The sequence below is a fragment of the Anguilla rostrata genome, chromosome 14, assembly GCF_018555375.3.
Source record: "Anguilla rostrata isolate EN2019 chromosome 14, ASM1855537v3, whole genome shotgun sequence".
NCBI classification, from domain to species: domain Eukaryota; kingdom Metazoa; phylum Chordata; class Actinopteri; order Anguilliformes; family Anguillidae; genus Anguilla; species Anguilla rostrata.
In genome coordinates, this window is record NC_057946.1 from 11,975,888 (window position 1) to 11,988,490 (window position 12,603).

The following is a 12,603-nucleotide window of genomic DNA, read 5'->3' on the forward strand; positions in this document are numbered from 1 at the left end:
TACACTAAAGAGACACACTCACCTGGTTACACCTACACTAAAGAGACACACTCTCCTGGTTACACCTACACTACAGAGACACACTCACCTGGTTACACCTACACTAAAGAGACACACTCACCTGGTTACACCTACACTAAAGAGACACACTCACCTGGTTACACCTACACTAAAGAGACACACTCACCTGCTTTACACCTACACTAAAGAGACACACTCACCTGGTTACACCTACACTAAAGAGACACACTCACCTGCTTTACACCTACACTAAAGAGACACACTCACCTGGTTATACCTAAACTAAAGAGACACACTCACCTGCTTTACACCAGCACCAAAGAGACACACTCACCTGGTTACACCTACACTAAAGAGACACACTCACCTGGTTACACCTACACTAAAGAGACACACTCTCCTGGTTACACCTACACTAAAGAGACACACTCACCTGGTTACACCTACACTAAAGAGACACACTCACCTGGTTACACCTACACTAAAGAGACACACTCACCTGGTTACACCTACACTAAAGGGACACGCTCACCTGGTTACACCTACACTAAAGGGGAATTTTCGCTCATTGTACACCAACACTGAAGAAAAATATTTTAACTTCAAACTTACACCAAAACCAAAGCGGCATATTCACCTTCTTTAAACATTCGCTAAAGGGCACGTTCATTTATTTTACACCAGTGCTGAGGGATGTATAATTCATGCGGTCGATTTAACAGCCAATCTGTCACATCCAGCTGGGAAAAAGGAGGTAATTACATGAGATCACTTGATAAATGGAATATGGAACAGCAATGGAAAAGCAGCCCAAGAACCCAACTTAGCTAAAATACAATTGCAAAATGCGGTTACACCATTAAAAAAAAAAGTTACGCCATATTTGACTTGTGACTAGCAGCTGGACTGGAACCCTCTGTGATTTTCGTTTCCCCTGACCTCAGCTTGTTTTGTGTAGTTTCAGAGCGGGCGAGTCACCCCCCCTCGACGTGCGCCCTCCCCAGACGGTTTCTCTCCTTACAGTCCCGAGGAGACCAACCGCAGAGTGAATAAGGTCATGAGGGCCCGCCTCTACCTGCTGCAGCAGATTGGGCCCAACTCCTTCCTGATTGGTGGAGACAGCCCCGACAACAAATACAGGGTTTTCATTGGCCCACAGGTAGGAATAGCAGTCGCGTGAAGTTGAATAAATCTGTTCCCAAGCGTGTGTTGCCTCATTAAATTAATCTACTGCTGTTTGCTGCTGTTGTCATGGCCTGGCAGTCATGGCAACCATAGAATAACTGAGTAAAGTTTTCAAGTAGATGCACTTCCCCCTGTGGGCTTCCTGTTTTATGCCACTGTGGCTTGGCTTGCCAGCATCCTGCCAGCTATCATTGACTGGCTAGCTGTCTTACAAAGTAAGATATTTACACATGGCTACTTGGCCGTGTATGTGTACATAAAATTTTTTTAAATTGCAGTAGCTAGCTCTTGGGCATGCTCCATGAATCTTGTGTTTATTTTATTTATAATGGCCACAGTGTTTCTGAAGCCACAAGGCAATTAAATGTGAGAGGAAATGGACCAACGTGGACCAAGAAGTGCGGGCATGCAAGCCTCCTCGGTGTCCCGCTGCTTTGGGGAGAAACCCAGACATAAAATTTTAGACGGTCTGCGTTTAAACGTTCTTGGGAGAATGGCCACATTTTTTTTCTGTTAGCAAATATGTATAAAATTCTAGATGTCTTTGCATGGGCTGGTAAGATTTGCTAAGCCTGGGCTGGACTTAATACAAAACTTTGCGTTCAAGATACATGTGAAAATGTCTAGATAAATAAAGGTTGGTTGGCCCTCAGGATTGCATCTTTAAACAAGCACTCATTTTTTTTTCTCCCTCCATCTTAACCAGTTGTTTGTGGTTCATATCGTGAAGGTCTGCAGATTTTTCTGATTGTTGAGGCTGATCCCTTCTCGGCCTTGGCTTGCGAGAGGCTTGCCCCAGGCTTGTGTGTAGCTGTAGATAAATCATTGTGGAGATGGGGCTGCACTGTGGAGCTGTGTGAGCAGGGTGGTGCTGCGTGTCTGTAGAAACGCCTCTGTCCCCCCGCAGACCTGCAGCTGTGGCCGAGGGACCTTCTGCATCCACGTCCTCTTCGTCATGCTCAGGGTCTTCCAGCTGGAGCCCTCCGACCCCCTGCTCTGGAGGAAGACCCTCAAGAACTTTGAGGTGATGTTTCCAAAACCTTGCAGCCTTACAGGCCGCACCCTTGCTTGTGCCAGCACCAAATCATGCTGCCCTGTGTCTGTCCCAACGTCCAATCAAAACACGCTTCTATTCATCACAGCACTCTTTTCTAACCATGCCCCTGTTGGCTTCGGTAACAATCTCTCTCCATCTGTCCCAGAAAAATCAAACCCCAGAATAATCATTCAGTCAGACCGGCATAGTCTCTCTCAGCACCCGTCAAACTAAAACCCGTCTCTCCCATCACCCCGGAGCTCAGTCTGACTGAACCCCGCCTCCCAAAGCACAGCGAAGAGAGTGAAACAGCGTTGGTGGCCGTGTGGCCTGATTAATCCAGCCCTTATTTAAGTGTAAGAATGTTTAAAATGGTGGGTGCTGAGGATTTTATGGTGCAATTGTAGGTATCTATGGTGCAGTGCTGGTTACTTGTGATTTCAGTGGTTACTTGTGATTTCGGTGGCGGCATCATCAGTCTGAAGGCTAAATTCCGTGTTGCGTGTTGCTGTCCGCTGTGTCGCGTCGCAGGTGGAGAGCTTGTTTCAGAAGTACCACAACCGGCGGAGCTCGCGGATCAAGGCCCCCTCACGCAACACCATTCAGAAGTTTGTCTCCCGCATGTCCAACTCGCACACGTCCTGCACGTCCAGCACCTCCTCGTCGGGCAACGAGAACAGGTACGCCTCCGCTCCAGTGCTGTCCGTGGAGAGCGGAACGTGTTCCGCTTCAGTTATGACATCGCACCGAGAGGTGCTGAGAGCTTGCATTGCGTGTTGCACCTCTGCAAGGGCCAGGAATTACGTTACATTGCACTGATTTAGTAGACACTCTTATCCAATGAAATGCCTTCAGTGCAAGAAATGCATGCATGCTCAGGTATTTTTAGTTTTTAGCATTTGACGAAATTTCACAAAGTGTGAGCCCTCCATGAGCAACATAATATGAAAGTGCTGTGGAGTCTGAAGCGATCTGTTGGAGGCTGTTGTTTGAAATCTCTCTCCTTATCCCTCTCCCTGTCTCCCTCTCCCTCTCTCTCTGTCCTTCTCCCTCTCTCCCTCTCCCTGTCTCTCTCTCTCTCTCTCTCCCTCTCCCTCTGCTTGTGCAGCAGCCTGAAGGATGAGGAGGAGCAGATGTGCCCGATCTGCCTGTTGGACATGCTGGACGAGGAGAGCCTGACCGTGTGTGAGGAGGGCTGCAGGAACAAGCTGCACCACCACTGCATGTCCATCTGTGAGTGCTGCCCACGCGACGTCCCTGCCCCGCCCATCTCGCGTTAAACTCCGCCCACATTTTACACACGCTCCGCCCACAATGTGACCATTCCCATGCCCTACGCACACTTTGCTTTATACCTTATTATACTATTTTTATGATCAAATCATCTGTCAGTTTGCAAGAAAAGTGAAAAAAAAAAAAAACAGCAGCTGATAATTTAGATAATGGAAAGGGTGAAAAAGCACTGCATGAATATTCCTACAGGTAATACTGGCATGCAGCCACCAGGGAGTCAGTAATAACAGCGCTGCTGTTATTGTGTGCAGTGATGTCGCTCACAATTTGTCACCCCTCATAGCAAATCATTCGGCACAGCGTAAACTGCAAAGTGAAATTAGGTTATAAAGACATGGTACATTAGCATTGTAAATGGACCGCTTCTGAGCTCCTGTCAAGGACCTCAGGAAGCAAAGCACAGATGATATTTCTTGCACAGTGGCAGTTTTAAGATATTTTAGAACATACGAAAGTACAATGTCACAAAAGAGAACAAGCCGATCTGCTGGGTTGTCATTTTCCTGCGAGTGAATTTTGTGCCGTGAATAGCACCAGTGGCCTCTGTTCAAATGAAAGAGGAACAAAGCTATTTTTGTTTGAACGACTTTCAGTTGAACAGCTTTCAGTTGCTCTTCACAGCTTGGAGTGGAATTCAGTTTCAGCCAGCGGCAGCGTCCGTTTATCAGACCGCGCTCTCCGCACAGCGTACTCGCACCATCTCACACTTCAAATTGAGTCGGCTTCCGTTTCACTCACTTTTTTTAAATACTGGTTTCAGTATTTTAGCTATTACACTGCTGAAATGTTGACCCTGTCTTTGTGAAGTGAGAATGTAGCCAAAACTTTACAAGTTCATATCTTGATCTGGCACGTTCTTTGGCAATAAATGAAAAGAATAGAAAACATGGGAGGTTTAAGTAGTCATTTAAAGAGGGAATATTTTCTTAGGAGTCCTTCTGGAAGGCTGCTTCGGGCAAGGACGCCTCTGGCGTTAGAGAAGGTTTTCCAGCTGAATAGGTCCCTCCACCCTGTCATCCGATTCGCTTCCGCACTCCAGCGCTGCCGAATGCAGTGGGAAGCTGGGAAGGATTAGCGGTGGAAGGAAATCGTTCGTGTGTAATCCTCGCCCTCTCAAAGCACGGCCTAATTGGAGTGGGAATGTTATTTTGGTCTGCATCTCCTTTGACAGGCAGTCAGAAAGCGTTGTGCTCTCCCTCAGTCTCCGCTTCTCTGGCGTTTCAGGGGCCGAGGAGTGCAGGAGGAACCAGGAGACCTTAATCTGCCCCCTCTGCAGAGCCAAGTGGAAGTCACATGACTTTTACAGGTAACGACGCCGTCTTTGTTCCTCCTGGAAAGGCTCGCGGGCAGCTTCGTGGGCTGCGGCTCGCACGTGTGGACGCTTCTTGGTCCTCAGGAAACAGCTGGGGAAGAATGAATTAGAGCCCCAGGACTGCTCCAAAAAGCCATTTAAGGCTGATCACATGTACTTCAATTCACATGTCATTTTACATGGATATCGTTTGGATCTGAACTTTAATAGGATTTGTTTTGGAGGGAAAAAACATGCAACCATTAGAAGGAGGTCGAGTGGGCGGGACGTGGGATGGGTTGCGCCACTCAGGGCGGTTCTTGTTCAGTTAGCGACCCCTGTCCAGGTCAATATGAGCCAGCCCAACCCACAGTGTGAGCTGAAGAGTGCCGCGGTCATCAGGCCTGAGTCATACCTCTTCCTGTGAGCTCCTGCCTACTGCGCAAAGCAGACCACATTAATTACACCCACCCTCCCCTGGGTCAAACACACACGCCAGTAAAACTAGCACCTGCTGGCCATGTTACTGCTGTCCCGTAGTGCATCAGCAGGCCATGTTAATGCTGCCCCACAATGTACCTGCAGGCCATGTTACTGCTGTCCCATAATGCATCAGCAGGCCATGTTAATGCTGCCCCACAATGTACCTGCAGGCCATGTTACTGCTGTCCCATAATGCATCAGCAGGCCATGTTACTGCTGTCCCATAGTGCATCAGCAGGCCATGTTAATGCTGCCCCACAATGTACCTGCAGGCCATGTTACTGCTGTCCCATAGTGCATCAGCAGACCATGTTGCTGCTGTCCCATAATGCATCAGCAGACCATGTTACTGGTATCCCATAATGCATCAGCAGGCCATGTTAATGCTGCCCCACAGTGTACCTGCAGGCCATGTTACTGCTGTCCCATAATGCATCTGTAGACCATGTTACTGGTATCCCATAATGCAATAGCAGGCCATGTTATTGCTGCCCCACAATGTACCTGCAGGCCATGTTACTGCTGTCCCATAATGCATCTGCAGACCATGTTACTGCTGTCCCACAATGTACCTGCGGGCCATACGGTGGGATATCTGTCCCCTATCATGAGTTGAGACATTTGCTGTATCTCCTCCCCGCGGTTAGCTGAGCCAGACAGCCGGGCACCAGCGCCTGTTTTGCGTTCATGCTTTGTGCTGAGGTGTGACAGCAGGTAATCTGCCTTTTGTGGCTGTTTTTTCTCTCCGATGAGACTCCTCCTGCTCCCTCAAGCTCTCAGCACCACGTCCGCTATTTAATCTTTGGTTTCCCTGAGTGTTTTAATCTGTGCAATTATTCAACTTGATAAATTGTCCCTGGAAGTTGTCTTTGCTTTCTGAATCACATGGCGAGCTTTAACGTGTAGTTCATCGAAAGCATGACCTAATGTATAGGCACAGTAATCTGCAGGATCAAATCATTCCTGTTAGAAGGGTTTCTTACTCCTGGGGTTATTCGAGCTACCAGCTGATATTTATCTACAGTTTCTTGATTGGTTTTGTTTTTGAATAACTTTGCCAACCTTTAACATGTGGAAAATAAGATCTTAGAGTCATTAATGTACTCTTAAAACTTGAACTCGGTGAAATGGTTGTGCATTTAGGTAGTCCCTTGTATGTGTGTTAGAGTGTGTGGTGGTGCTGCTGTGTAGGTAACTGTGTGATTATGTGTGACAGTGTGTGTGGTGGTGCTGCTGTGTAGATAACTGTGTGATTGTGTGTGTTTGTGTGTGTGGTGGTGCTGCTGTGTAGGTAACTGTGTGATTGTGTGTGTTTGTGTGTGTGGTGCTGCTCTGTAGGTAACTGTGTGATTATGTGTGACAGTGTGTGTGGTGGTGCTGCTGTGTAGATAACTGTGTGATTACGTGTGTTTGTGTGGTGGTGCTGCTCTGTAGGTAACTGTGTGATTGTGTGTGTTTGTGTGTGTGGTGGTGCTGCTGTGTAGGTAACTGTGTGATTACGTGTGTTTGTGTGTGTGGTGGTGCTGCTCTGTAGGTAACTGTGATTATGTGTGTTTGTGTGTGTGGTGGTGCTGCTCTGTAGGTAACTGTGTGATTATGTGGGATAGTGCGGTGGTGCTGCTCTGTAGGTAACTGTGTGATTATGTGGGATAGTGCGGTGGTGCTGCTCTGTAGGTAACTGTGTGATTGTGTGTGTTTGTGTGTGTGGTGGTGCTGCTCTGCAGGTAACTGTGTGTTTGTGTGTGTGGTGGTGCTGCTCTGTAGGTAACTGTGTGATTATGTGGGATAGTGCGGTGGTGCTGCTCTGTAGGTAACTGTGATTATGTGTGTTTGTGTGGGCAGCCATGATCCAGCCGCCCAGTTGGACGGTGCAGGCGCTCGCTCCCAGAATCAGGCATCATCTCACAGTGAGGGACAGAGGCAAGGCCAGGAGGGCGACTTCACGCTCCCTCACTACGGCGTCCAGCAGATCCCTCAGACATACAAAGAGCTGGCAGAGCCCTGGATCAAGGTGAGACTCCCCTCCTGTATCTGCCACACACCTGCGTGTGTGTGTGTGTATGTTTGTGTGTAAGCCAGTGGTCCCTGGAGATGTAGCGTGCTGTAGATTTCACTCCAGCCCTAACAAAGCACACCTCGTTCAACAGCTAGGGACCTCATTAGGCTGCTGATTAGTAGAGTCAGGTGTGCCAAACTAAGGCTGAAATGAGAACCTACAGGACGGTAGATCCCCAGTAACAGGGTTGGAAACCACTGGTGTATGCTGTATTATTAAATGCTCTGCTCTCATGTGTTTGGCTGTGTGCGAGTGCATTAATAACTGTCTCCCTGTGTGTCTGTGTACGTGTGTGTATGTATGTGTGTGTATATATATATATATGTGTATGTGTGTGTGTATGTGTGTGTGTGTGTGTGTGTGTGTACATGTGTGTGTGTGTGTGTGTGTGTGTATATATATGTGTGTGTGTGTATGTGTGTGTGTGTGTGTGCGTGTGTGTATATGTGTATGTGTGTGTGTGCGCGCAGGTCTTTGGGCTGGAGCTGGTGGGCTGCCTGTTCTCCAGGAACTGGAACATCCGGGAGATGGCCCTGCGCCGGCTGTCACACGACGTCAGCGGCGCGCTGCTGCTGGCCAATGGGGAGCGGTCCTGCCTGGGGGCGGGGCTGGGAGCCGCGGCGGGCCGGGAGGCGTCCGGGGACGTGGTGGTGGAGTCCTGCTGCAGCGTCCTCTCCATGGTCTGCGCAGACCCCGTCTACAAAGTCTACGTGGCCGCGCTGGTGAGCCCTCTCCTGGCATGTGTCCCATCAGCAGCTTTCCAGCAATCAAAACAATGCCCCGCAAGCGCCTATTTACACTCGAACACGGGCTTATTTTAGTCCTGTGCAACGCCACGTCCCTTCCTTCCTGCGCGTCCGTTTTTTCATTACTTGTGCTGCTTTTGCATTTACTGTATGAACATTTAAGAAATGCGGTAGCATTTATTTGCTGTTTTTTTTTTTACAAAGAAATATGTTGTCGCTCATTGTTGTCCTCGCAATTAACTTGAGATTGTGTGTTCCTCTTTCAGTAACGGCTCAAATTTTCTGGTTGCTTGAACACAAACTCATAACCTCAAGTTTATTGCTGGTGCGACTGCGACGTGCAGGTTCGGTATCTGGGTTTGAGCGTTTATTGGGCAGCACAGGAAGTTTACTTTGATCGCACAGCCCACGATAGTGCGGAGGAGGTGCGTGGCTGCGCGCGGGAGTCGGCGCCGGAGGCCTTGGCCTTGGCTGGCCGCGATACGGCACGCCCACGCCCCGCCTTCCCCAGCCGTGCCTCTGAGGCGGCGCTCGTTAGCAGAGGGCTGCGGCGCGCTGGCAGATCTGTGCTCAAGTTGAGCTCAGCGGCGGCTTCCTGTCCGAGTCTGCTTCAAAGTCGGCTCCTCCCAGGGAGGAGGACTTACGAGGCACTGCTGTGATCTTCAGGCAAACTTCAAATTTTAAATCCCCCCCCCTCTGATGTATTTATTCTTTTTTAATTGAACAAAGGGACTTGATGGGTTTTAAATTTGGGTTTCAGAGAGTGACCCCCCCCCCCCGCCCGCCCCCCGCCCCCCGGCGCCTTGCTCCAGCGAGCAGCGTTTACGAAAACAAGAAAGTTCTGTCCTCGTGGGGTTTTCCGGAATATTTAGTGCAGGCAGGGTTCACTGCGGCTGCACTGCTCCACAAAGACAAAAGGGAGGGTCGGCTGAGGGGGGGGGGGGGGGGGGCTTGCTTTGGACTAAAAATACCGTGGGCTTCCACGCTGGAGGGAGGGGCCCTGAGCGCTCTCCATTATGGCTCTGAGGAGCTCCTCTGTCTGCAGGCTGCGGGGAACACAATGTCACGCATGCAGACATTTAGGCTACAGATACAGTGCCTCTGCCACATCTGTGACTGCTGCAGGAGAAAAACAGCACTGCGAGTTAATCATTCACACGTCTGATAGCGTCATTTCGGCATTGACAGTGCATTTCTCCCATATGGCACGTCTCACGTTTCTTGGGGTGGCCTGAAGTGCTGTAGCTGCCATCATAGACGGCACCTCTGGGGTGGAACTCTCTGGAACCTGGCAGGTAGACGCGGGGTGCGGGTGAGAGGCGGGGTGTAAAGAGACAGGGCCACAGCCGGGTTCGGGCGCCAGGTCGGCTGCCCCTGCCGCCGCTCCTCCCTCCCCGTCTGGACTTCGACTCGGGGTCGGAGTGCGCCTGGCTCGCAGCGGCACTGCCACAGCGGCTGTCCGGGCGACTCGGCATCCTGTGGCGGAGTTAGCGGCGTAGGGGCTTCCATTGGCTGGCGGGCGGTTGCTGTCGCGTGCGGGACCAGGGCGGTCGGTCGGTTGGTCGGTCGGTTGGTCGCTCTAAAGCGACAGCGCTGCGTTGCGCGTGGAAATCCTGTGGTGAGCTCGTGAGGAAGACGCTCGTGATTAGCCGTAACTTAGCCCCCTCTGAACTGGGGCCCTTGCACCCTTTCACAGAAAACGCTGCGCGCCATGCTGGTCTACACGCCCTGCCACTCCGCGACCGAGAGGACGCGACTGCAGCAGCTGCTCCGGCCCGTGGTGGAGACCATCCTGGTCAAGTGTGCGGACGCCAACAGGTAAACACCACCGGCTTTAGCTTAGCTTTAGCTTAGCCGCGGCGTCGCCTCCTTAAGTGTGCTTCCCCAGTGTGGAGCCTGTGAGTTCTTACTCTGACCGTTTGTATATAGTGCCATCTAGTGGTGAGGTGTGTTCACATGATGCGACGTGTATTCATCAGACACGACACGACTGCACTGTAATTTGTATATGCCCTATTAAGATATTTTTACTTTGACTGAACTAATTCATTTCTGATTATTTAATTATACATTTTTACTACAGTTTTGTCAGTGTAAAGAAAGAGAAAATACTTTTCATTTACACATTGGGGATGAGGTGCATACTGTGTAGAGTTTTGTGGACAATTTACAATGATGGGGACAATTTTTAAAGCAAAAATGTAATTATAAACTGTAAAAACAGTGCTATAACTATAAGTGTCGTGTTGTGTTCATTCTGTAGCGTATCTGAGTGTTTCGGACAGTCAGAGAGGGCTCAGACATGGCACATGCAGTAACTCTCTGGCGCCCCCCTGTGTGTGTTCACAGCCGCACCAGCCAGCTGTCCGTGTCCACTCTGCTGGAGCTGTGTAAGGGCCAGGTGGGAGAGCTGGCTGTGGGCCGGGAGATCCTCAAAGCAGGTAGGCCTCTCCCCTGAGCCCCGCCCCCGTTCCGCACGCGGCTCCCCTCCGCAGCCCCTTCCCGCCGCGCGTGTTGTGATGCTGCAGTCAGGCTCCCTCTGGTGCGTGCGCCATTTGGATCGCGGCCCAGTCGAGCCCTGTCACGCCGTGTCCTGTGGTGTGAAATCAGACAGACAGGGAGCTGACCTTCTTCCCCCCCCCCTCCTGCTTTCACTCTTTCCCATTCTTCCTCTGTCCCTGTTGGGTGCTTACTCCCCTTCACTCTTCTTCTCTCCCTCTCTACCTCCTTTCTTTTCATCTTTGTATCTATCCTTTTCCTTCTTTCTCTTTCTGTCCATCTCCCCCTTTTCCTCCGTGCCTCTCTCCCCTCCCCCCAGGGTCCATTGGTATCGGCGGAGTGGACTATGTGCTGAACTGCATTCTGGGATCTCAGACGGAAGCCAATAACTGGCAGGCCCTGCTGGGACGCCTGTGCCTCATCGACCGCCTCCTGCTGGAGTTCCCAGCGGAGTTTTACCCCCACATCGTCTCCAGCGGGGACATGCACCAATCACAGACTCTGGTCGAGAGGTAGGCGGGGTTTAACTTCCACGTCTGTTTATCATTCTATTCATTTTTGTTTGGTCGTGATTTTACCCTAGTGAGATTTAGCCCATTATAGTAAAAATGTTTATTAGTGCTATACTGTGCTGTACTGTGCTGTACTGTACTGTGCTGTGCTGCACTGTGCTGTATGGTGCTGTGGCTGGGTCATGTCCATGCTGAAGCCTGTTTGCTGTGTGCAGGTATCAGAAGCTGCTGCCGCTGCTGAGCTTCGCGCTGCAGTCCATCGATAACTCGCACTCCATGGTGGGGAAGCTGTCGCGGCGCGTCTTCCTGAGCGCGGCCCGCATGGTGGCCCGCGTGCCGCACGTCTTCGTCAAGCTGCTGGACATGCTGAGCGGCACCAGCTCCACGCACTACGCCCGCATGCGGCGCCGCCTGCTGGCCATCGCCGAGGAGATGGACATCCTGGAGGACGTGCAGGCGGGGGAGGGGCCGCAGCCCGACTACCCGGAGCCGGCGGCCCCGCACAACTCGCCCGACGTCACCGAGAACAACACCCCCACGCCCACGCCCACGCCCACCGTGCAGCTGGCGGCCCGGACTCCCCGCTGCGCCGCCGCCCCCGCCGCCGCGGGCCTCCCCGCCCCGGGGCCGCCGGCTGAGCCCCCGAAACCCCCCGCGCAGCCCCGCGGCAGGCCCCCGAGCCAGGGCCTGAACTCCCCCTCCTCCGGCCACGCCCCCGCCCTGCCCTCCCCCTCCGCCTCGCACCCGCCCCCCTTCCCGGGGCCCGACAGCCCCAAGGCCCGCCCTCAGGGCTTCGGCCCCGGCAAGCTGGCGGTGTCCTCGCCCGGGGCCCAGCGCAGGCCCCCCCCGCCGAAGCTCTCCGGCCCCCCCGCCGCCGGCAGAGACGCGGAGAAGCTGTCCCCCGCCTTCACCCAGGCCCGCCCCCTCCCCTCCAGCCAGATCCACAGACCAAAAGCCTCCCGCCCCCCCGGCGCCGAGGGCCAGGGGAGGGGGCCCGGCCCAGCGGGCAAGGGGGGCATGAAGCTGGAGCTGCAGGACGGCGCCTGCGGCGGGAGGCCCAGCGGCGGGGCCCTCATCCCCAGCGAGGACACGGTCTTCACCCCCGTGGAGGACAAGTTCCGCAGCCTGGACGCCTCGGCCGAGCTCAACTCCAGCATGGAGGACCTGCTGGAGGGGGCGGAGCCCGCCGCCGACAGCACCGTCACCTTCAAGTCGGAGGTGGCGGTGCTCTCCCCGGAGCGGGCGGGCGCCGAGGACGCCTCCTACACCGACGACGTCACCCACAACCAGAAGTGCAAGGAGAAGATGGAGGCGGAGGAGGAGGAGGCGCTGGCCACCGTCATGGCCATGTCCGAGTCCCAGGACGCCCTGCCCGCCATCCCCCAGCTGCAGGTGGACAAGGGGGAGGACGTCATCATCATCCAGGTGGACGTAAGTGCCCCCTCCCGTCCTGTAGGCGGCGCCAGCAAAATCAGAGGAGA

At 52.7% G+C, this 12,603-nt stretch overlaps 1 protein-coding gene across 3 annotated transcripts in view; it reads left to right on the top strand.

The window, feature by feature from the left end:
- map3k1 (mitogen-activated protein kinase kinase kinase 1, E3 ubiquitin protein ligase) overlaps positions 1-12,603 on the top strand; it is a 48,796-nt gene that overhangs the window by 28,979 nt on the left and 7,214 nt on the right. For 2 of the 3 annotated variants that reach the window (XM_064306961.1, XM_064306963.1), the window contains exons 4-14: positions 980-1,180; positions 2,114-2,230; positions 2,774-2,922; positions 3,351-3,475; positions 4,760-4,841; positions 7,152-7,320; positions 7,836-8,087; positions 9,808-9,929; positions 10,461-10,552; positions 10,930-11,122; positions 11,338-12,553. In XM_064306961.1, the coding sequence (XP_064163031.1) occupies positions 980-1,180; positions 2,114-2,230; positions 2,774-2,922; positions 3,351-3,475; positions 4,760-4,841; positions 7,152-7,320; positions 7,836-8,087; positions 9,808-9,929; positions 10,461-10,552; positions 10,930-11,122; positions 11,338-12,553 (2,718 nt within the window). The remainder of the gene's footprint in view (positions 1-979; positions 1,181-2,113; positions 2,231-2,773; positions 2,923-3,350; positions 3,476-4,759; positions 4,842-7,151; positions 7,321-7,835; positions 8,088-9,807; positions 9,930-10,460; positions 10,553-10,929; positions 11,123-11,337; positions 12,554-12,603) is intronic. The other variant, XM_064306962.1, reaches the window with a different exon arrangement.